At 42.9% G+C, this 26,550-nt stretch overlaps 1 protein-coding gene across 1 annotated transcript in view; it reads right to left on the bottom strand.

Moving 5' to 3' along the window:
* Positions 1–26,550, bottom strand: part of LOC147706586 (uncharacterized) — a 487,499-nt gene that overhangs the window by 425,701 nt on the left and 35,248 nt on the right. Inside the window, exon 2 of the mRNA XM_086929635.1 lies at positions 18,975–19,367. Within this exon, the coding sequence (XP_086785761.1) occupies positions 18,975–19,023 (49 nt within the window). The 5' untranslated portion in view covers positions 19,024–19,367. The remainder of the gene's footprint in view (positions 1–18,974; positions 19,368–26,550) is intronic.

Here is a 26,550-nt window from a genome sequence, read left to right as displayed (position 1 = left end):
ACCTACACACCCCAAGCAGCCATATATACTTTCCTCTGCACTCTCTCTCATATGGTCTCTAAGCTTCCAGAGGGCCTAAAGGTTATTGGGATTGACTTCAATGCAGTAATGGATCCCTACCAGGATGTCATGGAACTAAGCCCCGGTGGTAAACTCCGCACTGCTCGTGGAGTTTGCTGAAGTTGAGCACTCAGTGGAGGAATGCGGAATTCCTGAATTCCGCATTTCAGGCGCGAAGCAGATGGTTGTTTTTCGTTCCCACGCTCAGGTTTTCTTTTGGCGTTCAACCGCGAGCGCCAAGACTCTCGGGCCACTTGGGAGCGTGTGCAAGACTTCTCATTTTGCTGGTGAGCTCCTGCGAGACTTTACGCTCACTCACATGGCTTCTGGCCACAACAGCACCAATCTACCATTCTTAGTGCCGAGTTTTTCTGCTTGAGAATTCAGGTGAGAGGAGTGGATTTTCTCCTCATACTGGCCGTTGGATTTGTTTTTTTGTGTGAGAAGCCATTTTTTTAAACTTTATTTTTTCAAACCAGAAGGAAGTGCCCTAGAGATTCCAACTTCCAGTTCCAGTCCAGCAGGCTCCTTCCAGTGCTTTGTCCCTCTCCTGGTCACTTTTCATTGGGTTTTGGAGCTGGAAGGATCACTCTCCTTGTCTGCTACATATATACCATTGGATTTAATGACTTTCTTTTTGAGATATCACAAGTAAGTTGAAAACCTGATATATAAGGGTGTTGTTTGATTGGTGGCATGCACCTGGATGTATTTGTACTTTTATTTGCTTTTAAAAATGTATTGTGGTGGGTGGCCTGCAGTTTTAGTAGGGTTCTAGTTATTTATTTGCATTTCATTTTTATTCTTTTGTGAAGGAAAAATATTGCACAGTTTACTACATATACTTCCCAATTTATTTAAATACATTTGCAATATTGATTTAATTCACTTTGTGGCCTAGTCTTCCTATGGGCCTTTCAGCCAATAGGCCCTGTACTATTCATGGGTGCATGAAACAACTGTTTCTGTGGTTTTCATTGAATTGAATCGTCATTTAGGCCATGGATGACATTGAATTAAAATATAAAATGTGTTTTTAGTGGTATTTCACCTTTTTCCTGCAAACAGCGTATAGGTGGGGTAATGGCTTTGAAGGATGTGTGTTGTAAACATTTTTAGCCCTGTTAATGATCATTTTAGCATTGTTGAATTAATGCTGTATTTTCTGTGTTACCATGCCTATTTTTTCAGGCCAGTGAGTGTGTATGTGTATGTGTCTTTGCCTTTGTTGTTCATTATGCCATGTGGCCACGGGCCATTTTGTATAGTCAGTGTCCACTCTAGGCCTGCAAGTGTTCTTTGTTTTCCAGGCCTCCTGCTCGTTGTTGTCACGGTGTGGCTGGCATACATTTTGTTGTAGCCAGCCAGTGTCTTGGGTGCTGCATGTCTTCTCTGTTTGTGACCATGCCTCCTTGCTGGTTCTTGTTGTGACCATGTGGCTGGTGGCCATTTTGTGTATTCAGCAGGTGTGCTTTTGCCATAGGCCTGCATGACTTCTTTGTTTGGGGCCATGTCTGCTTGCTGGTTGTTGTTGTTCTGACAATGTGGCTAGGCAACATTTTGTATAGCCAGCCAGTGTGCTTTCCACATAGGCCTGCATGTCTTCTTTGTTTGTGGCCAGGCCTTCTTGCTAGTTGTTGTTGTTCTGATCATGTGGCTGGCAACCATTTTGTGTAACGAGCCATTGTGCTTTCTCCATAGCCTGCATGTCTTCTCTGCAAATGTGTCAACGCCTCCTTGCTCAGTGTTAGTTGTTGTTGATGTCCATGTTGCACTGACTGGCAGCTATTTTGTGCATCCAGCCAGTGTGGCTCTTTGCCATAGGCTTGCATGGATGATTGACAATGATAGAACTTTAATAAATTAATATGCTTTTGGATATGTTCCCGTATATTTAAGTTTTTTATTATTATTTTATTTCTTTTAATTGTAATTTTTTTGTTTTAATTTTTATTTCCATTTTTTAAAGTTTTTTTAAATTTTATATTTTTTTTAAATTCATTTAGTTTTTTTAATGTACATTTTTTATTTAAATTTTTTTTATTCTAATTTTTTCCAAACTTTTTAAATTTTTTTCTTCATAAACTATACATTTTTTAATTTACATTTGTTTCATTTTTTTTCCAGTTTCTTAATATCTGGCATGAACCCCATGACTGAAATAGGTGCACTGCACAGCAGCGTTAATTGTCGAAGGATTATTCCTTTGTCACCTGCACCTCCCTGAGTGCCACATCCCAACGTGATGCACATAAAGCAAAACATTACATCTGTCTGTTGTTGCTCTTTCTGATCCTTCCTGAGTGTACTGCACACAATGAAAGTTTGTTGGTGTGGGATAGTTCAACTGTATTTTTGCTAAGTCACCGCACTAAATGATATTGTTTGTTTGTTCTACTACTTGAACTGCAATAATACGACGTTTCACTGCTGTTTTTTTTGCTTGTTTGCTTTGGACAAACACAGGCTGTGCCCAGCAAAGGAATTTCATCCTCGTTTACCTGGAGCAATTTATTTCCGGTACTATGACTATAGCCCCTGGTCACCCTAGCTGAAATCGGCTTGGAAGATTTGTGAAACTATGCTGTGGTATGTAAAGGCTTCATGGCCCGTTTAGTTGTTACATTGGGTATGTTTAGCATGACACTTGTGGTGTATGCACGGTGATGAAGGAGCTGTGTTATTGAATGTGTATATAAATTAAGCATGGGCGGATTTTGCGGATTCGCAATCCGCGAATTTGCGGATTTGCGAATTTGCGGATTTTGCGGATTTTTTTTTTTGTGTTCGCACGGGTTTCTGCAAGTTCGCGAGGGTTTCATACAATTTCGCAAATTGCGAACTTACTTGTCGGGTCGCCAGTTTTGCAAACTTGTTGTTTCTACGTGCCCAGCCTGTTTGCAAGCCTTTCTTCATCACTGCCACCCTCTGTCACCACTGGCACTCTCTTTGTTCACCCATGCCACCCTCTGGCTCACCCATGTCACCCTCTGTGTCATCACAACACCCTCTGGTTCACCAGTGTACATTATTGGGGGAAAGCAAAGCACTGCCATCCTCTGTCAACACTGGCACTCTGGTTCACCCATGCCACCCTCTGGCTGGCACACCCATGCCACCCTCGGTGTCATCACAGCACCCTCTGGTTGACCAGTGAGTGTACATTATTGTGGCAAAGCAACGCACACCTGCTAAGTGCTTTAAGTTTTGCAAAATTAAATTACAACAACACCTGCCCTGCCCCAACTGACATTAATGAAGGCTGGCACCTGCTTGTCTGCTCCCTTTACTTTGTGTTGCAATGTAAATTTTTTTAACAGGATCTTTGTTGGCAATGGCATACTTGTAACTATTCTGTGACTGTCAGAGCAGGGTCACACAATAGTTGCAAGTAGGCAACCAAATTCTGGAGGGCCCCTTCAGGAAGCACTACAGGGAATGGTTACAAATGATGAGCTTGAACTTTTGCACCTGCTCATTGGTTTTGCTTTTGCAAAAATCGTTGGAGACTGGGGCACTTCCTTCACCCCACCCCAATGGGAGGAGCTTGCTGGATAGGAACAGGAAGTTGGAGACTGGGCCACTTCCTTCACCCCTCCCCAATTGCAATTTTTGTAATTTCGCGAGTGCGAGATTGTTGCTGCCCGCGCCGCGGGCCGCGAGCAGTGCGAACACAAGCAAAAAATCCGCAGCGCGATTTTCGGTAAATCCGCGAGAGTTCGCGGATTGCGGATTTACCGAAAATCCGCAAAATCCGCGAGCGGAACGGATTTTACGCCCACTCTTAATATAAATGAGTAGAACCACATGGTGATGGTTTGACTAAGAACACGTTCTCCTTTTGGTGTGTAAATATTATATGATACCAGAACCTCGAGGAACTTTCTCTTCTTATAGTGGTAGTGGCACCCTAGGGCGCCTGTGTCCGTGAAGTTTACAATCGTGTTTTTTACATTAAACTTTAGAAGGATGTATTTATTGATAATGTTATTCCATTTTTGTTTTAGGTTTACTATTATGATTTTTGTTGCCCATTGTCCTGATGAGGCCTGAAACTGCTTGACAGGCCGAAACGCGTCGACAGTTATCACCAATTTCGACACCTCTTTGAATTTGAAATTTCTTGGATATAATCCTTTTTTTTTTTTTTTTTAAAGTGTTTTTTATTTGCATCAAAGGGTCACATAAACAATAATAGACAATTCATTTTCCAACAAAAGAAAACAGAAGCAAAAATTAGAAGATAGCAATATTCCATAATTACCTTTAGATAAAGATAAACGTAGCATTACTTGTACAGTGCAAAGCATACAATAAAGGATCAGAAAACTTGTATTTTTTTTTGACAGACACCTACTAAGACATAAATAGGCCCCATATTCTGTCAATTTTTCGCCTGGCCTGCACTCCTCTAGAATCTGCAATAGCGGCTTCCATACTATAAGTTTCAGTTACTAACCTCCACCATTCTAGAACTGTTGGTGGGTTCTTTTCAATCCAAGCTCTAGCAACAATTAGCCTTCCACAAGTAATTAAAACATTCAGCAGATCTTTAAACCTATCCCCCCCACTAATGCCTACGCAAACGTCTGTATTTGAGAGTAAAAAAGGTTGCTCCAGCCTCTCAGTAATAACCTTAGTTATTCCTTCCCAATATTCCTTAAGATAAGGGCAAGTAAGGAACATGTGGACAATATCAGCCCCCCTCAAATCACATTTAGGGCATTTCGTTTTGTCTGAGTAAGTATTATTTGTTGACCATTTAAGTATCCTGTCAGGCGTATAATATAATTGACATATTGTTTTAAACATCTGCAGTTTTAAGCTGGATGATAGCACTGTTCTGTTTAGGCTTATAAATGTTTTAGTAATCAAATCTGTAGGGATATTTATGGCCAGTTTCCTATTCCATTTCTCGGTTAAAATGATAATATCACTGGTCTTGAGATCAGAAAAGAGCTTGTAGCCCAAACTTATGATAGATTTATCATCATCCCTATAAATGCAGTCCCATATCTCAGATTCTGGGATTATGGTAAGTTCTATTTTTTTCACCAGATAATCTCTGATCTGATAATACTTAAACCTAGCTATTTCTGGTAGGTTGTAGCATAGTTTCATTTTATCAAAAGCCATAAAACCAAGATTGTCATATAAATCCCCCAGAGATCTAATACCATAGTTTAAAAACACTTGACAAGCTACATCATGAAAAATACTAGGAAATCCGGGGTTGCCCCAAATAGGTGTTTGGCTATGAAAAAGAGAGGTATTGCATTTAGCCATAATAGATCGCCAAATGCTCATAGTATCCTTAATGGTCTTGAATTTTACCCTTTTAAAATAATTGGGGTCGTTCATCCTATACACAAACATATTGACATCTAGTCCTAGTAAAAACTTGTGAAAATATGTGCATTTATCCAGAGCAACTAAGCTGCGGATCCGAGTCAAAAATGCAGACCAATAATATAATTTGAAGTCCGGAAGTAACAATCCACCTTGACTAAAGGGAAGTTTAAGTAATGATAGAGCACGCCGGGCCTTTTTGTACCCCCATATAAAGCTGCCAATTATGCCTTCTAACCTGGAAAAGAAAGAGTTATTGACACGTAGGGGGATTGTGCGAAACAGATACAGGAATTTAGGCAAGATTTTCATTTTTATTAAATTTATTCGACCAATGATATTGATAGGGAGTTTATGCCATCTCTTAAGTTGCATAGCAGTTTCTTTTAATAAGGGCTCATAATTCAATCCTACTATGGAATCAATATCCGCACAAATTTTGACACCTAAGTAGGTGGCTATATCGCTAATTCCAAGGACGGGGGTAGTAGCTTGATAGTTCATGACTACTTGGGTTTTGGTGGTATTGAGTTTGTAGCCAGAAACTGAGCCATAAATGCCAGCTTCTTTTAATATACCCTCCATAGTCTTAGCAACGTCTGGGGTGAAAACAGCTATGTCGTCAGCATATACCGTGATATCCAATTTCTCTAATCCATTAAAAAGAGGGGAAATTAAAGTTTGATGTTGTAGAGCAATTAAAAAAGGCTCTATTGCAAGAGCAAAAAGTAGAGGTGATAAAGGGCACCCTTGCCTTGTCCCTCTTTTAATAGGGAACAAAGAAGAGCATTTTCCCATATATGAAACCTTACCCATTGGATTATCATATAGAGATTGGATCCATCGTAATTGTTTTTCTTTAATCCCGAATGCTTTTAATGTGGCCCACAAAAAACCCCACCCCACCCGGTCAAATGCCTTTTCAGCGTCTAGTAAAATCATACCGAGTGGGGTGTGTTTAATCCGTGCCGCATCAAAGGCTGAAATAGCCATATTAATGTGTGCTGTGGTGTCCCGTTTAGGGATGAATCCATGTTGTTGGGGAGAGACAAGTTGGGACATATATGGAGCTAATCTAGTAGCCAATATTTTAGCGAAGATTTTGGCATCACTGTTAATAAGGGAAATAGGCCTATAAGATCCCCTCTCTTGTGGTGCTTTACCTTTTTTCAAAAAGAAAATAATTTGGGTCAGATTCCACGATCTGGGTGCTTGTTGCCCATTACCAATAGCGCTGATCACATCAGCAAATAGTGGTAATAGTTCTTCAGTGCAATATTTATACATTTCCAAGGGGATAAGATCTTCCCCAACCGCTTTACCCATTGCCAGAGATTTTATTGCACCCCTCACTTCTAAAAGCGTAATCTCGGCCTCTAATTGAGCTGATTGGGCTGAATTTAAGTGCTTAACTTTATTAACATCAATATAATCCTTAATACATTCATCTAAAATAACAACTTCCGGTGTATAAAGAGTTTGATAAAAGGAGGCAAACTGTTGTAAAATTGATTTTGGATCAGAGAATAATTGATTGTTGTCCCCTTTAATTTCTTTAATCATGTTAATGGAGCGATCTTCCGCCACTTTGTAAGCTAGCAATTTCCCAATTTTATCTCCACTTTCATACTGTTCCATATGATACTTTCTAAGTTTATTAATACTTTTATCCCTCAGAAGGTTTTTAATTGTTGCTTTTAGATCGATTAATCTGAGGTTCAAATCCATAGGAGTATTATTTTGATTAGAAGCCATAAAGACACTGATTATTGCTTCTTATGCTCCTTGTTACTTTGGTGTTCGAAAAGGAAATAAGGCCAAGAAAAGACATTGCCAGTATTTTCCTTGTATATAAATTATTGGGCTTCATACATAACCCATGGATTAAGGGTTAACAAGAAGAAATTGTGTTTCTTGGATCTTGAAAAGTGCTTTCACACAAGATTAAATATTGTGTGAGGAGTTGATTTGTACATATGATGAAAAAATGAAAAAGGACTTCTAAAAGAAAGTTACAAATCATAACTATTGTTTGTGTGTTCCTTCTTTTCAGTTGGTGTTATTAGCCACTAGATGAACGTTATAATATAATGATAGATTGATACAGTACAATTTATAATGTGTTGAGATAGATAATTAGTAGTATTTGTCACTGCAAATAACCTTTCTTTAAGAAAATACCGTTGGCATCCCCTTGTCTTTAGTTAACTGTATTCACCCAGATGCCTCTTGGTTTATCGGGTACCCCTGTTGTTAATAATTATTTGCTTTTAGGTGCACAAGAGAAGAAACATCACCCACGGTACTGCCAGATAGAAGGCCTGTGCACAACGTGACACATGAGTGACTATGTAACACGTCATCTCTTCAGCAGAAAGTGGCTAGTGGGGAGCAGAAGAAGCAGATTTGCACCACTGGTGTGCCGACCGCAACCTTTTTCAGGAAAGTTGTACCTGCCGCACCGGTCCCCGGCAAGCAAGCTGAGAGCAGCACTCCTGCATCAACAGCACCCCCTCCCCCAAACTAAGGCCCAAGACAATGTCTGTCAGTGAGTCAGCCAGTGCAATCATGTTGACGCCGACGACTAGTGATGTTGAAATGGATTTGACCGTTTTGCAGAGTAGTACACAATCATTTCAGGAAACACACCAAAGTGGACAGCAGCACAGCCAGCAATAGTATATTTGTGTGATGTTGGAGCAGAACAGGAGGTTGAGCTTCCTTCCAAGTGAGGAGTTGAACCTCCTCTTTTAGAATCCTTGGCTCCCAGATCGCCAGCAACGAAAAGGAAGGGTACATCTTCTCCAAGTACCAATTCTGATGATGGTGATAGGAACATGTAGTGGACCTCGACAGAGACCAGGAGACAACAGGAAAGGCAAGGGAAAAGAAAAGATCCAGAAAGACTTAGACTTATGGAAGGGGATGAAGAGGAGGATAACGATGATGAGGTAGTCATGGTGGAAGGTGACACGGAGGAATCTGACATTGCTATTCAACTAGCTCCGAGGGATGTGCTGCTCTATTGCAGGAATTGATTGGCCGGTCCCTGAGCTTCTCCACGCTTTCCAGGGCCTGGGTGGCGCGGGCCTGGGGGCTGTTGGTGGTGCCGAGATTCACAGAAGCACCCCGAGGGCCGAAGGGGTGGGCACGTGAACAGGAAACGTGAGAGCCCCGCTACAAGGGGTAGACTGAGTCAAACCCACCCGCCGACACCCGAGGGAAGAATGAACACAACTACAGGAAAGCTGGTTTTCCTTTATTTTGCATTGGGCTATATATGGTGCCCCAGCTTCCTCTCTGCTTGTTTCTACGTCCTCTTCCCCACCTTCTTCTTTTACCTCTATCCTCTTACCCTATGTATCTATGCTAAACTGTTCTTCCCAAATGTTGAGACCTGAGCAACATGGCTGATGCCCGATGGAGTTGCTAGACAACTAATGAGGAGATTGGCCCTGGTTTCCCCCTCGACCGTCACCTACCCAGCTGGACATTGGACACAGTTCTTCCTCGTCTCCCTGCTACGGTTCCTTCTGCCCCTCCTTTCCTATAAATTCTCTCAACCTCGTTGTTTGTTTACTGTACCTTACTACGCTATTGTAACTGATGTAATATGTATCACAATGTTCCTCTGTTATAGCGCTCTGAAACCTATGGGTCTAGCCAGCGCTTTATAATCCTTTTCATGTACCTTCTAATGCAACATTCCCCTGGTTATGCGCTCTGATTCCTCAGGGTCTAGATAGCGCTATATAACCTTCGCAAATCACATAAACTAAAAACTGTTGTTTCCTGAACGCTAAGACCCGAGCAACATGGCTGATGACCGGTGGAGCTGCTTGACAGCTAATGAGAAGATTGGCCCTGTTTTCCCCCTTGACAGTCACCTACCCAGCCGGACATTGAGCATTGTTCCTCCTCGTCTCCCCGCTATTACTCCTTCCTCCCCTCCGTCCTATGAATTATTGAAACATTGTTTATGTGTACTGTACCTTACTATGCTTTTGGATCTGATGTAATTTGTAAAGCAACAATCCTAAATGTAAAGCGCTCTGATACCCTCTTGGGTCAAGTTCGCTCTATATAAAACTTTATAAATAAATAAAATAAATAGGTAGCACCACCACCAGCTCCCATATTTGCCAAGCCCCAGCTGATACCTGCACCAACCCCTGCCTCAGGAGTAGCAGAGAGGCAATAGATGACATGCCTGCCTACCTTAAGTTCTTCTTCAGGCATTGGCAGTGGCCCAGTAAAAAAGTACTCCTCTCCAGTTTAGGACTTTTTTCAGTTAGCATAGGGAGAGCACATTGCAGTGTGCACCATTTGCCACACAAGTGTCCATCGAGGCAAGCCTGCTACACATTATGGTACTGGACACCAGATGACCAATATAAAAAAACACCACACAATAAAGTTGGAGGAACACCTTAAAAACATTGCTGAATGTGGTTGTGGTGCAGAGGAGAGCCAGGGAATATCAGCTACAAGTCCAACCATGGTGGAAGGTGATGATGAGGAAGAAGAGGGCGACATCTGGGAGCAAAGCAGCCCTGTCCCCAGCAGTGTGCCAGCAGACCTCAGTGACTTCAAAATGGAACAAGAAGACTCAGAGTGAGATGATGGAGACACTGCGGGCAACTAATAAGGGCATGTTTAGGCAAGAGGAGCCCTACAAGCGAAACCACCCAACCGCACGTTTGTACAACGGAAAGCTGATAAAAATGTTAGCAAAGGACCTCGTCCCTTTCTCTTTAGTGGAAGGAGAGGGATTCTTAGAATTTGTGGCCACCATCTGCCCAAAATGGAAGGACCTCTTTTGCCAGAATAGCTGTTCCAGTGCTGCATCATGATGTGCTGCAATTGGTTGGACAAACTTTGCAGCAAAGTGTTGTTCGAATCACCCACCTGACAACAGACATGTGGAACAGTTGTCAGGCAACTAATTTCATGTGCATCACTGCACACTTGATCTCTTTTGCAGGAGTAAAGTAAAAGATATCCTCAGGTCTTGGCTCAGAAAAACATTTTAAGAGCCTTTGGTGGAATGCAACAGTGCCCAGGTTCCGAACCGAGAAATCACATACAGCTGTAAACATCTTGGAGGAATTTAGCAGCAAGGTATATGAATGGCTGTGACCCAGGGGTCTCAGAATTGGATTTGTTGCCAGGGAAAATGGCAGTAACATATTCAAACACTATTGAAAAAAGTGGAACACTCTTAATTTTAACTTTCTCTAGTTTTAATCACGCTAACCTTTCTAATTCAGTGTGCTACAGAGGTAGACAGGCTGTCTGAACATGTCAAACACATAAACCAACATAATTCAAGTACTACAACTTGACCTCTGTGCACTGTAGCATTTTGCAGCTGCTACTTGTAATCCAATACGACTGAAATATGAACCTAATTCAAAACACAATACATGAACCTGTTTCTAAACACAATATGAGAAAACAATGATAAACCACATGTAAACTCAAACAGTATTAAAAATTACAACATCAACACTTCATGATGATAACAAGTTTTAATCTGTTGTTGGCACAGGAATTAAAAACAGTACAGATGTTCTGTTTTGTTTTCATTCCCAATGCATTTCGGGCCCTTTTTGCCCTTTTTCAGGGGATTAAATCTACAAATAACAAAGACAATATCTAATGTAAGATAATTTCAGTGTGCAGGGAAATGTGAACAGAATCTAATTATGTCACTCTGAAGGCTTACAGGTATATAAAATGTTCTGCTGAATATCCAAGATGGAAAATGAATGATAAACAATAACTAGGTAGAAAAAGATAGTGTACCAGTGAGAGAAATTTAAAACAGTCACCATCTCACATCTCATCATTAACGTAATCAAGCAAACTCTGATCAAAAGACTGCCCTCGTACATCTCTCCTTTAAGTGACTTTTCCAACTACTCCACATAAACGTAAACTGACACCTTAATGAAATGGGTCCTGCGCAATATCTTTGTAAAAAATGACAACACAAGGTGTAGGTATAACTGGCTACCAAAACAAGCATTTGCAATGCAATAGGTCTCGCCTTTATGAGAGTTTGAGCTATTGGCATTGTTAATGACAATGCCTTTTATTTATGTGTTGTTTTTAAAACAGATAAATAAAATGCATTGTTATTTACTAGGAGAGAGCGTGTCCTGCCTGCAACAGCCGACAGGACAAAGCTATTTGAGAAAATAGTGCTTGGAGGCTATAATTAAAGCCTACCCAGCATCAAAAACACACGTAACAGGGGTTGTCACAATGGGAGGTTACAAAATGAGACAAGGTGGTACTAAGGAGGGACTACTAAGCCTTTTGACCAATGAACAGCCACAGCCTACAGTGGACAATTACATAAGCCAATGAAAAATCTGGGCAGAGAGTGGGAGGACCTTCAGGTCCATACTCCAATACAGCATGCCTCTCAGATCATGCGCTGATCAGGCTCGGCCTAAAAATGTGAATTCCTCAGAGGGGACTAACCCTCTTGTACAAACATTACTGCCAATGTCACTGTAATATTGTCACTACCACTGCAGTTACTTCTTAAAATAACAAAGTTTTATGATTTCATAGTGATACAAATAACACACATTCATCTTGGCCAGTATAATGGTCCTGTTTTTATTGACCTTGGAAAAATGAAAGACCATGTCTAACTGTGAGACAGTATGAGGAGAGAGCAGGAAAGAGGGGCAAACTGACATGTATCTCCTTCGCATTTGTTGCATAACAGCCAGATGGCACAGATGTCACATTCTGTGACATCATTTCATTTGATGTCATAGTGCATTTGCTTTAGTAAGTAGTCCCCCCCATTTATATTTTTCGTGACTCGTGCCCTAACCGAAGTGCTTTTTGAATTTCTGCACTGGCATTTGGTATTTCTTTATACAGTTTGGGCCAGTATATGATCCTATTAGTTCCTAGTTTTCTCACCTAAAAATCGAAGACTTGCATTGATTTCACACTTGACATAGGGCCACTTGACAGGCCTAATATTCGTTTTTAAATGAATGGTCTGACATGGATTTTTTTCCCATTTGAAGCTAATGTAGATCAGAAAAGGGGCATTTTGTGCAGGGATATGGAGCATTGAAATGAAATGCATTGAAATGAGATGCATGCTTGCAAACTGCGCCCAGAAGTTTTGCGCTTTTGTAGATATTGCAAAGATCCTTACTTACCATCAGAAAGAAACTGCACTTGACACACATATTGCCCCTTGTGGATGTTCTGACCTAGCACAAGGATGCCAGTGGGGGAAGGTTCGTTGTTGTGGAAAGGAAACTCTCTCGGCCGACTCCATCCTAAATGCACACAGCACTACCAGATACGAATATATATTTTTATACCATAAAATATGCGATATAAAATGGAATTCGTGGAAATATTAGTGTTTCACAAAAATTGAAGAACTGATAGAGTGAAAAAATACCAACAAATGATATTAATCAGTTTTGTCAAAATGGACGGCAGAAGGAACATTGTGCGCACACGCCTGTCTAGGGACGATATTGGTATGAAACGCAGCGCAAGTAACACAGGCGTTTTCTAACAATCTCAAAAGACACTCCAGATAAATCTCTCCACGACCCTGGTGAGTGGTATTTAGTTGTGGAGGGGGGTGCTTGGAACTGTGTTCAGTGTTTTATCCCCATGTGAGACATGTCCCCCTGCTGAGCAGGCTCCAGCGCTCTGCCGGCATACCAGATAACAAAATCCCTCGGGGGAGTAGTGCCCGTCCTGCCAAGGATGATGCCACAAGCCTGTTCACAATAGCTGCTGGTGAGCCCGTCGAGAATCTAAACAGGGAATGCGTTCTCGCTTCAAATGTTCAGAAGAAGAGGAGGAGAGTCTCCAGTTACAGATGCAGGGAGTGATCTTCAAAATAAATAAACAAACACGGCATGAGAAACAGATGGCCCACTACAATCAATTAAAACAAGTGTGAGCGGAGCGGATGGAAACTGTACTTAGGCACAGCTACTTCGGGACTACATGGAAGTAACTCTACAATCACCAGCCAACAGAAAGCATGCAGACAACAGCAATTGCTCAAGTCAACCAATCACAAGCGGAAAAAGAAATTAGAGGAAGTTTCAGCCAACATACAGATTACTTTAGGTTTCGCTGTGGCAGCGCATGCAGCGCATGCGCTGCCAAGGCGAAACCTAAAAACACACTGTGGACAAATGGACAAAGTAACACAACTATACTAACCTCACTACACATGAACAAATGATTCTCGTGAGGCTGGTATGGATGAAAACCCAGCAAAAAGATGAACACAATAGTGTTGGTAACCTAGGTCCCTAAATTACAAACTGTCTCCCCTAATATACCTCCCGTTCAAGCACAATGAATGACCTTCCTCCTCACCTCTCAAATTAAAAAAAAATCCCATTTCCTTCCGTCTACCACTCGGCTCCGGTGGTAGTTTGACGGCGGCTCTCTTCTATTTTAAGCGCCATCCTCTCACACAACGTAAACAACAAATCAACAGACTTAACTACAAGCTGAGGCTTCAGTGTACCTTAATGTGAGCGCCATCTTAAAGCCATAACACAACAAAGAAAGTTATACCAACACTGAGTAAATCCATAAAAATTCTTGCCTTCAAAAAGTAAAAAAAATAGACAAAACTATATGAGCAACTACCATAGTGCTGAACTCTAACCAAATCCTTTAAAACACTACGAAAGGCACCCACAGGTGACCACGGTCGCCATGTTGGAACAGACTAATACGATGGTAACAACTCTGGATCTTACAAAAGTTTATTACGAACTGTGATACCTTTGACAACCAACACAAATCTAAGTGTCAGAATCCAACTAAAAAGAAAAAAGGAAAGTAAAGGAAGAATATATGCCGGATATGTATACATGAACATGAATGCTCATACACAAATACATGGTTAAGCACAAATACATGGTTGTGATTCAATCAGCACCAACATAGTCAATCTTACAAATAAGATACACTGTTATCAGCCCTTATGGTTATAAAAAAGAGCCCATATCTACTGTTTCATTAAGGTGCCAGTTTATGTTTATGTGGTGTATTTGGAAAAGTCACATAAAGGAGAGATGTACGAGTGCAGTCCTTTGGTCACAGTTTACTTGATTACATTAATGATGAGACACTTTTGAGATGGTGACTGTTTTAAATTTCTCTCACTGGTACACTATCTTTTTCTACCTAGCTACTGTATTTCATTCATTTTCCATCTTGGATATTCACCAGAACTTTTTATATACATGTAAGCATTCAGAGTCACATAATTAGATTCTGTTAACATTTCCCTGCACACTGAAATAATCTTACATTAGATATTGTCTTTGTTATTTATAGATGTATGGGCCAAAGAGGCCCGAAATGCATTGGGCATGAAAACTAAATGGAATATCTGTACTGTTTTTAATGTCTGTGTCAACAACAGATGAAAACATGCTATCATCATGAAGTATTGATGTTGTAATTTTGAATACTGTTTGAGTTTACATGTGGTTTACTACTGTTTTTTCATATTGTGTTTAGATACAGGTTCATGTATTGTGTTTTGAATTAGGTTCATATATCAGCCATATAGGATTACAAGTAGCAGCAGCAAAATGCTATAGTGCACAGAGGTCAGGTTGTAGTACTTGAAGTGTGTTAGTAACATAGTCAAGCCCATGTCAGAAGGAGGCTATTTCAGGGTCCGGTGTTAGGCCCATTGCATCAACCTGGTGCTGTAAGACTTCCTCAAAAAGGAATACATAGTCAGCAACATACTGACCACCTGCAAAAGAATCAGCACTAATTTCAGCCATTCTTTTAAAGCCCGGAAGCAGCTGCAGATTATTCAGCATAATAATAGAGCACCAGTTAAAGCCCTGATACAGGAGGTGCCAACATGTTGGAACTCCACCTTTTACATGCTGTAACGTCTGCATGAGCAGTACAAACAGATCAATGACAATGTCATTCAAAGAGAAGGGGATGTAGTTGGGAAAGCTATGACCATGGATGTGGACAAATGGGGCCTAGTCAAATGCCTGACACATATGCTACTCCCTTTTGAGGTTTTCACACGGGAAGATAGCAAGGAAGACAGTACGATGAGCCCAGCTATCCTGTTGTTGCATCTCTTACAAGACCAAGTAAATGAGGCGTCTGAAAAGTTTGCTCCCGCAGATGTGAATAAAAACACAGAAGCGCATGCCTTGGTTGAGACCTTAGTTCTTCTCTTGGCTTCTAATATAAGGCTGCGACATGACATCATCGAGTCCAAAGAGTACATATGTGCTGCACTACTTGCTCCACAGTACAAACAAATTCTGCCCACTTTCATTCCTTTTTGTGAAGAGGATGTTTTAAAATACAAGAGGTGAATTGTAGAGCAAGCTGGAGACTTGGAAGAAGAACAGCTGGAATGTCAAGTCCCACCCCGCAGTTCTAGGGTATCGCCTTCAACTTCCAGAGAGGGCAGTCTTGTCTCACAGCAGCCAGTAACGCTATCAACCAGAACACCAGCAACAGAAGGACTGGACCCAACCTCTGAATTGTATTGGTTTCAATTGGCAGAGCTCAAGTCCAGTGCAAAGGCGACGGCAAAACAGGTTAAGCAAGTGGCAGTACCAATGACCATCTGCAGGATGTTCCAGGAGTATCCGGATGACCCAAAAGAGGTCTATGGGCATCAAAATCCATTGATGTATTGGTATGGGAAGATGCGCCAATAACCAGAGCTCAGCAGGATGGCAATACGTATCTGGCTAGTCCTGTTGCCAGTGTGTCTGCTGAACATGTGTTCAGTGCAGCTGGTGTGGGCGTCTCAGTGAGAAGAACCAGTCTCTTGCATCAAAATGTGGAGAGATTGACTATAATCAAAATGAACCAACATTTTATACTACACCATTACACCGTTCCTGAAGCACACAAGGTGGAGGGGAGTGATTGGTCCAAAATTAAATCAGATGTGTTTGCTGCCCAACTTCTGGGTGAACTACCTGAGTTTGAGGACAAATTCTACTTCGGAGACTAAGTATGCCAGTGCCCCATAGAAATTATATACTTTTTCTTGTTGAACTTATTTCTTTCTTTGTAAAAAAGCAAAAATTAGCTAGAGGAACATTATTATGTTTGTGTCAGATTTATGCTGCCCCACCTTTTTTATTAGTCACATATATATTGCAGGATTGCAGTTGGACCAGTATGCATTGACAAAGCCTCCAGAATTCCTTCATGACATTGGGGGCAATGCCTGCCCCCCTCGCATGCCTATTGCCTATTCCTTTTTGCATCACTTAGCACTAGAGGGGCTGCACCATAAAATTATTTATTATCTACAAGACTGCCTGCCAATACCAAATTCCAATGTGTTGCCTGCATTAAAGATGATTGAATACCGACCCTGAACTACCTGTGCTTGGATTGGATGAGGTAACTTCAACTATTTCAATGGTGAGTGACTGATTGCAGGAGTGATGATTTAAGTTGATTGATGCTTCATGTGATGGCAGACACTGAGAGAGGGTGTGTTGACTGTAATATAGGATGATTATTGATTTGCATTAGTTAGGGCTTGAGTGATGGGCGCTCATTTTTTTCTATGTAGGTGATCAGCCCTTTCAACTTAGCCAGATTTAATTGCAGGCTGTTCTCCTTTTTCTGGTTCTTCAGGGACCAGAATATTCAGTTTGGTTAACAAACAAAAACCTATGCAAAATACTGCAATTCTGTTTCTCGACTTGTTCTTCAACAGCAGAGCATTCCATGCAGATCTTCCTCGGGTCATCGTGATTCATGATGATGATGACTGTGCTAGGATGGTGTTACTCGGAGTCAGGAGTGGAGGAGTATCATGGAAGAACTCAGGGCGGGAGTAGCAGGACTACCTCATTAACATCTATAAGCAAGTAGCAACTGCAGTTCAAAGGTAAACCAAGAGTCTGCGGCCTAGTACTCATCTGTTTGAAATAGAGAGAGGTGCGTTTACTTTTGTCAAAAGCTACTGTGTGTGTGGGTATGTGTGTTGGACTTGTGGCAAAAGAGATACTCTGAGTACTACTTTTGTAAATTTGCTCTGCCTCTTCTTGATACACTCCTCATGAATCTTACCTTCCTTACGTCCTCCTCCTTGATTCCAAAATACAGTTTCTCTTTTAAAATCCACACCCCTTCTTCTACTCTCCTTCACGAATGAAAGGTGAAAGCTAGCTGAGCTCACCAACACTCCTGCTTACCTACTGGACCGGTACAGATGGGCCTCTAAGGGTGCACAGTCCAGGGAAGAATGCATGTGCACTACCCAGTTTTGTAATGCAGTATATTTTTTCTTTTAACTATCATTTTAACTAAGAGAAGTGGATGGGTGGGTTTAGTCCCCAACATAGAAGACAGAACATTTAGATATATGATAAATTGGGTCGTGGCGGCAGAGGACTGTTTGGAATGCATTTATCTGTACTCTGTCATACAAGTTCTTTTGTTTCCTAACAACTGATTGGTGGCAAATGATGCGCTGCTGCTTATTGCCAGATTAATGTTGGCCTTGTGTTGTAGTGTTTGTCTTTCTCAAACCTTTTGCATTACCCATCCATTCATCAAAGCCCTATACCTCTTCCCCCAAGCTGCGTGATTTAATGAGGCATAGCTTAAATTACACCATCAATGGATCACACACTTGTTGGGGCGGGTGCAGTGAAACCAACATCAACCTACTGTAGAATCTTCTAAGCAGTAGCCCACACCAGCACATTACTAACCTGCGCATTAAGAATGATCCATATTTTTTTAGGTATATAATGAACATCATTAGTTGTCAGCATCATCATTCAGGCCTTGTGTTGCCCAACCGTAAACCCCTAAGTAAGCTTGTCTACTCTTGAGTCCATTTTTTATAACATGAGGATTTCACAAATAATACTGCTAGCCAAATCTTACTAGTATTGCTATTTTTTTTCTATTTTAGCACAATCAGGCATTCTCATTGTGTCATCATGTAGTACTCAGGTGGTATATTTTGTTTGTAAATCTTTGATAAATATATAACACATTTACTCATTCTTTCTACTTCCATTTAGTTGCCTACGATGGATAATTAATTGATCATTCAGATCAATCCTACAGTTGGAACTCGCTTGGGTGGAAGTAGAAGTGGGACCTCGCTTGTGAAGTTGTGGTGCCTCACCTGTTATTGCTGCATGTATATTCAGGTAAGACAACCAGTATGGATGTTATTTAACTTAGTAATAAATACATTGACTGCTACTGTTTTTTATCTATATAGTTCCACACAATATAGGTCATCATGGCAGCATTAGCAATAATGGTCAGGATAATTGGAGAATTATAAACCTAGAAACTAAGAGCTGCACTCTCTTAAGTGACAAGCACATAAACAGGCTTCATGAAACTATTTGAAGGCAGCAGTGAAAAGTAAAAGTACAAAAAATGACTTCAGGCATAAATTAAATTGAAAAATTAGCTTTCCCCTTTATTTATTTACAAAGAAACCCACCCACTCCCCCAGACAATATGCCACCCCTCGCCCAAACAAAACTTACCCAAGCAAATAAATTCAAATGTCCAAGAAAAAAGGGCTAGAAGAGCCATTATGGATGTCGGTCCAGAGCTCCTCCAGGCTCTACTCCATTGTGGAGAGCTGGCCCTCGAGGGTGTCCAGCCACTGCTGGATGTGGCGCAGCAATGACCTGTTACCAGTGTGGTGGGATGGCAGCAGTCGGCTGAGGGCAGCAGGCGATGGGATGGCCAGCAGGCTGGAGGCTGAGGGGGACCGGCTGCACTGGGACCCTGCTGTTGCGTATTATTTTCCTCCTCCTCCTCTTCCTGGACCACCAGCCACCGGTATTCCTGCTGGATACACTCCAGCCTCTGCCGCAGCAGATAGGTTGATCTCTCCAACCTGTTGGGTTGTCCGGCTGGACCAGCAGGAGCAGCTATATTGAGAAAAACAGAAAAGACAAATTGTAAATAATGCTCTGTGCAAATAATTGTTTTAAATTAGTGGGTGGCACAGTAGCAGTACAGTACTGGTCCCCTAGGGCAATTGGAATGTATTTTATGTGATTATGATTTGGAGAGTGACAAGGCCAATCTTTATGTTTTACCCCCACATGATGCCAAACATAAAAAAGCACTGACTGTGTGACAGAAAAGTATTAAAAGGCAGAGAATAACATCACAGATTTCTTTTTTTAAAACCTGTGTTTTGATTTTTTTTTTCCTCTAACAGCTCACAAACACAACAAATAATTAACACTCAACGAGCCACGGAAATCTCGATTCCTAGCAGTTCATGATCCTGGTGCAGAATGTCTGCCCAACGGTGCTTCCGCTGCTGGGTGGTGTGCCGAACCAGGCTTGTGCACCGCACGCACTGGTGCACCCTCCCGCAGCTCCCCCAAAGCTCCCACAGGGGGTAAAACTAGTGCTGCCACCTCCTCCTCTCCAAAGATTCCCTGGGGCTGCACACCTGGGCGGCGGCGCCACCCTCAAGGAAGTTGCCCCTTTGCCATGGTTCTGAGTGGGGAAATAAGAAGAAGGAAAAGGAAGGCAAAGTAAAGAAGAAGCAATAAATAAGGAAAGAAGGGGAAATAAAGTCGAAAAGTCACAAAAACAAGAAGAAATATACACAATAACATAAAATACACAAAGACACACACTATTATAAAAAATAAAAATTAGGGGTAGAAAAGTAATAAGGAAGGAGGATACAAATATTAAGGTGAGATAAACTGTAGGCCCAGCACCATAGCACAGAGAAGAAAAACAAGATGGCCGCACCTATACGGACTGTGGGGTGCTGTTCGCGTGCAATTTTGAATGCAAGAGCACACTAGAGAACCACGCAGTGCCGTTCACGCACGATTTTGGAGAGCGTGGACATACCCTGCGATCCCAACGCAACGTGGATGGGCGCGCCGGCAAACTACGCCTGCAAGCGGAACTCTGCATAGCGTGGCTGAGTTGTTTTGGGACACCACAGAATTCTGTGTAATAGGATTCCGCGAACTCCGCCCACCCATAGCCAGGCCCCTTCGATGGGACGCGTTTGGGTGCTCGACGACGTTTGGACTGGGCCACCATACTGGGCGTGTGTGATGTATGGAGGATATGGCACCCTCTGCAACTGCAGTGCATCCACACATTGGCGGCCAATCATAGTCAAGCCTGCATAGATTACATATTTATGCTGGCCTTGGACTGTGGGGCAGTCACCCACATTAAAATCCTTTTTCACTGCTTCTCAGACCACTCCCCTCTGTTTCTTCATATGGGTACCCCCACAGGAGAACTGCGACCCATGTGGGAATTAAACACCTGGTTCCTCCAGGACGAGAAATATAAACAGGCGCTGGGGCAAAGATTTGCACATACTTTCAGCTTAAAACCAGCATGGTTCATTCGCCAGGCACTCTCTAGGCGGCAGGGAAAGCCACCATTAGAGGGTTTGCCAAAGGATACCTTAGTTAGAAGCATCAGGCCCAGGAATGCCATCTTACCCAATTAGAGGCTCAGGCCTGGAGGGAGAATTGGCCACTCAAGGCAATGTGGGACAAGTTACCTGCTAGCTTGACCTGGTTAGGGAAGAAATTAAACACCTCGCCCTAGAGACAGCGAATGTGGAGGGCCTCCACAGCCAGGGACTATAGGTGGGGGGTCAAGAATGGTAAGCTACTCAACTGGCTTGCATCCCACCCCTCGCCAACCGGCTCATACCAGAGATCACTGTCAATCAGGGGTGCACCCAGCACACCCTTCGCGATATTAAAAACTTTTGAAGAGTACTATTGCACCCTTTTTACAGCAATTCCAATGGATGGACCTGAGCTACGGCCCCACCCCCTGCCAGAGATACCTTTCCCATTACTTTCTTCCATCAAAACTCAGCTGCTGTATCAGCCGATTTCCGTGGAGGAGGTGGATGCAGCCATCTCAGTGGTGGCGTCTGGGAAGACCCCGGGCCCTGATGGGTTTTCTGCATGGTATTCAATTTTCCAGGAGGAACTGACACCTCGTCTCCACGCCTTGTAGGAGGAGGTGGCTTAGAGGGGCCTCTTCATCACAGACAATGACATGGCCACAATTGCAGTAATCCCCAAGACGCAACCACCGTTGACCTCCTGTTTGGACTTTGTCCCATTTCCCTTACCAATACCGATGAGAAAATCTATGCCACTATATTGGCCACCTAACTTAGACCAATGCTTACTATCTTCTTTCACCCTAACCAGTGTGGCTTTATGCCTCATAGAAGCACGAGGCACTGCCTCTGCCGCCTCCACATTGCCCTGGCCCATCGGCACCTCCTCTCAATGAACTTAGCCCTTCTCCTTATTGACTTTGAAAAGGTGGTCAATACCGTGCATTGGGGATATTTGGAGGAGGTGCTGCTGAAAGCAGGTATGGGTCAGCGGTTCCAGGGACTTGTTTGAGTGCTTTATTCGAGCCCCAAGGCCCGAGTTCAGGTGAATGGAGTTCTCTCTGACCCCTACCCCATTCGTAGGGGAACTTGCCAGGGCTGCCCTCTATCCCCGCTACTCTTCACACTGGCAATTGAGCTCTTGGGCCATATGATACGGCGCAATGCCCAAATCAGAGGCTGCCGGTGGGGGGGGGCCCAGGAGGATTGTATCGCACTATAGGCAGACGACATTCTTAACGTAATGGCGGATCCAGAGATGAACGACCTGTGTTCTCTTTGTATACTCCATCTTTTTGGCAAGGCATCTAGACTGTGGGTTAACCTGTTTAAATCCACGCTGGTGCCCCTGACCAACTCCAGTGGCTTTGTCTCATGGCAATCTACTATCCGAATTTGGCACTTAAGTTTCCCATACCTGGGGATCTGGGTGGCACTCCTCCCGGAGCTCACTTTGGACACAAAACCTTACACCAGTGACTAAGAGGGCACAAGTGGACCTGCAAAAATTGAAGAACTGCCATTGAATCCCATGGGCAGGATAGCCCTATATAAAATGATGATCCTTTTCCACTTCCTTTTTGTCTTGCAGAATCTCCCACTCTGCCTACCGCGTCATTGTTTCCTAACTCAAGACAAACTAGCAACCTCATTCCTATAGTGTGGTTCTAGACACCGACTGGCTCTCTCCCGTTGTCAGCACAGCCACTATGATGGCGGCCTGCGTATGTCTAACCTCTATGTTTATTACTTAGCCACCCAATTATTAGTGCTTAATGACTGGGTTTCCGGAGGGTGGTCCGACCCAGCGTATCAGCTGAAACTCACCCTCTTGGTTTTTCCAAGCTCGAGGCCATGCTGGATGGGTACCCGCTCCTTAACTCCATCCCAGTGGTCACCTGCGTGATTTTCTTTGCGTGAAGATATGTGCTTCGATCGACAATTTGGGATGCAAAACTAATGCTACAGAACCCTTTACAAGCATGACACCTGGTTGAGAGAAGTGGCCACTTTGGAGAGTTTCGGGAAATGGGACTTTACAGGTATTTCACAATTGGGTGATATCTGGTCAGGAGCTTATATACATATGTTCCAGGCGTTGCAGGATACTTATGGGATCAATCTAACACAATTTTACTAATACTTGCAACTCAGGCATGCGCCTAGCTCCCATCTTCCCGCTGACACTCCTCTCCCTGAATTTAGCCCGATGGAGGCCTAGATTCTGATGGGGTGATGGCGAAAGGGGGTGTTTCCCAAATTTACATTACATGCGTTATTAATTCCTCCCCTCTACTTGACTACCTCAGGGCACGCTGGGAGCATTGGTGGCCCCCTAATGGTCCCCCGGATCACTACCATTTCTTCCCAACTGAGACTCACCCAAATATACTACCTATACAGGCTGGCACTGACCCCAATCAACCTTCCCATTTTAGACCCATTTCCCTAATACCAGTATTTTCCAAAATTTTGGAAATACATGTACATCAAACTCTTACTGAATTTGTTTCGGCTCACGACTTGCTACCCCCTTACCAATCGGGTTTTAGAGCTGGATTCTCAACAGAAACCACTCTATTAGGAGACACAGAAAATATTTGCTGCCAGCTGGATAAAGGAGAGACTGTGGCCCTTATACTCCTGGATCTAAGTGCCGCATTCGATACGGTATCACACGCTGTATTAATTAACACACTTCGTTTATTAGGCATCTGTGATTCGGCACTAAACTGGCTCATTTTGTTCCTGACGGATCGTACCTTCCAAGTTTTTTCTCAATCCGCTTGCTCTGACACGCACGTCTTCAAACATGGTGTCCCCCAGGGCTCAATACTTACAGGTACATGCATCAAAGGATTTTGCGATCGCAAATGGTGCGAATCGCAAAAATCGTCCATTTGCGATCGCAAAATCCTCTTTTGGAATGCATGAAGGTTCAAGGCCCTCGCAATTTAAGAATTCGCAAATATTTGCGAATTCTCAAATTGCGATTGCATTTAAGGAATCGCATTTTGCGATTCCTTAAATGCAATGCAAGAAACATTTAAAAATTGCGATTTCGCAATTAAGGGGAGCAAATTACCATGAGGTTGGACCTCATGGTAATTTGGGAAAAATCTTAAAAATGCAATTTTGTGCATTTTTCTAACTGTAATGTTGTGCACACACATGCCCTTAGGGCATGTGTGTGCACAACATATGTGCATAGATTGATTTCAGGGGTGCAACAGGGTGTCCTTTGGACACCCCTGCACCCTTGAAATCGCAATCTCAATTTGCAATTAGCTAATTGCGATTCGCAAATTGAGATTGTCTTCCTATTCATTCCTATGGGCCTTTTGGCCCATAGGAATCAATGGGAAGGGATTCCTTAATTGCGATTCGCAAATTGTGAATCGCAATTAAGGAAAAATAAGGAATCGCTAAATAAATTGCGATTTTTTAATGCATTGCCGTTTGCGATTCCTTAATTGCGATTCCTTAATTTTCGCCATTAAGGAATCGCAAACGGCCACAATGATGCATGTACCTGCAAGTCCGCTACTTTTTAATCTGTATATGAGCCCTTTGGCCAAGGTGGTGGAGGCCTCAGGCCTTTTAATGTACTCATATGCTGACGACTCCCAGTTGATATTTTCTCTCTCTTCTGAGAATGATGAAACTTCCTCCTCACTCAAAAGAGGTCTCACCAAAATAGCAGGATGGATGCAGGATAATTTCCTCAAATTAAATGGGGAAAAAAACGAGGTTATTATTTTAGGCAAAAATAAAAAACTGTGGGGCCCCCATCATTGGCCTCAGGAAATGGGCACGCTTCCCGTCCCAGTCCCACAGGCATTATCATTGATGACTCCCTTAACATGCACCAGCAAGTTGTAAAAACATCAGCCACATGTTTTGCCATTTTAAAGTGGCTAAAGAAGGTCTGCTGGATGCTGCCTGAGTCACTCAGAAAACTGTAGTCAATGCCTTGATTACTTCCAGGATTGACTATGGTAACATGCTTTACTTGGGCTCAAGGAAAGCAACCATCCGCAGACTACAAGTCATCCAGAATTCAGCAGCTCGACTGCTATTTAAATTTCCAGAACCACTCCCACTACCCAGTATCTTCGTGACCTTCACTGGCTCAAGGTCGAAAACCGAACAAAATTTAAAACACTCTGCCTAATGCACAAAATCCATACTGGCACGGCTCCTAAATATCTCCACTCACTTGTTCATCCATACTGCCCATCTCGCACTCTTCGTTCTTCTACACTAAAAAAGTTTGCCATCCCCAAATTTAAGCTCTCGCGCATGGGCGGCAAATCCTTTTCCTATCTAGGCCCTGTGCTATGGAACTCTATGCCCTTCCAGATTCGTAATGAGACAAATCATACGAATTTCCGTAAAGTTCTAAAAACCTGGTTATTCAACATTTAGACATTCCCCCTGACCTTAGCCTTACGCTATTATCTTCACAAAATCGCGCCGGGAAACCCTTTGTTGGTAGCTGTGCGCGCTACAAATGCAGAAACTAAACTAAACTAAATACTAAGGGTGGGAGTAGTTCGCGAAGTAGCGCTACACGAAGTGCACTTCGCACTACGTGAACCTCACGTAGCACTACGCGAGCTGCGTAGTAGCATGTTCGCACTGTGCAAGATGCGTTTTCAATGATTTCACAGTGCGGACAAGCATCTGGCACTGTGCAAGATGCCGTTTTCAATGATTGCACAGTGCGAACTGTAGTTTTCTGCTGCTCGAGTAGATTTTTACTCGAGCGGCAGCTTTCTCAACGCGAACTGGTAGTTTCTCATTGCGAGCGGTCGCGAGCATGCCCAACCACTCGCAATGAGAAATCTGACCTACCCGAGTTGAGCATCTCGCTGGGATGTCATTTTGCTTGCTCGAGGTCGTGAACATGACGTTGAGGTCCGCGAACAAGCAAAAAATGACCGCTACGCTGCACTACGCGTTTTCGCACTGTGCTACGTGCAGTTCACGTAGTGTGAAGTTGCGCAAACTTCACAAACTACGCGAGCGTAGCGTAGTGCTTCGCCCAGGGTTACTAAATACTGTGTCTCTCTCACCCCGGCCAGACTATACAGGGTGGGTCTCCAACTGAGCCTGGACTGCACCCACTGTGCAATGACTTCTGCAGACTTTAACCACATGGTGTGGGCATGCCCAGTGATAGACAAGTACTGGACCACTATAGCCGCTGAGCCTACTGAGATGTTGGGCTGAGAGATTCCCCCACATGCCTGTGGTCTTTCTCCTGGGAGTTCTGGAGGGCATGGGAGGGTCGCAAGCAGTTAAAGCATTTCTGGGTACAGCCCCCATGGTGGCAAAAAGAGACATTGGCGCCAAATATAAACAGCCCACTCCCCCCACTATATTGCAGTGGTGCAGACGCCTGGACTGGTGTGCACTCCAAGAGAAACAGGAATGACAGGGTGTGGGGCAAATGGTTGGGTAAAGTGGAATAGGATGGGGATGCATATGAGCTGTGTAATGTTGTGGCTGAGATGATATGGATAATACAAACCATACAGTGGGTTGAAAGGTACTTCTTGTGCTTGTATGTGGCTGTATTATATTGTTTGCATTAAAATCAATAAAAGTTGATTATCAAAAAAAAAACAAGTACAATGAGTGTTGCTTCTGCAGAATGTGAGACCTGCAAGTCATTCCACCACATTTGACAG

Source organism: Lissotriton vulgaris, chromosome 7, assembly GCF_964263255.1.
Source record: "Lissotriton vulgaris chromosome 7, aLisVul1.2, whole genome shotgun sequence".
Taxonomy (NCBI): Eukaryota; Metazoa; Chordata; class Amphibia; order Caudata; family Salamandridae; genus Lissotriton; species Lissotriton vulgaris.
The sequence above is the reverse complement of the archived record's forward strand: the minus strand, read 5'-3'. Positions and strand labels throughout refer to the sequence as shown.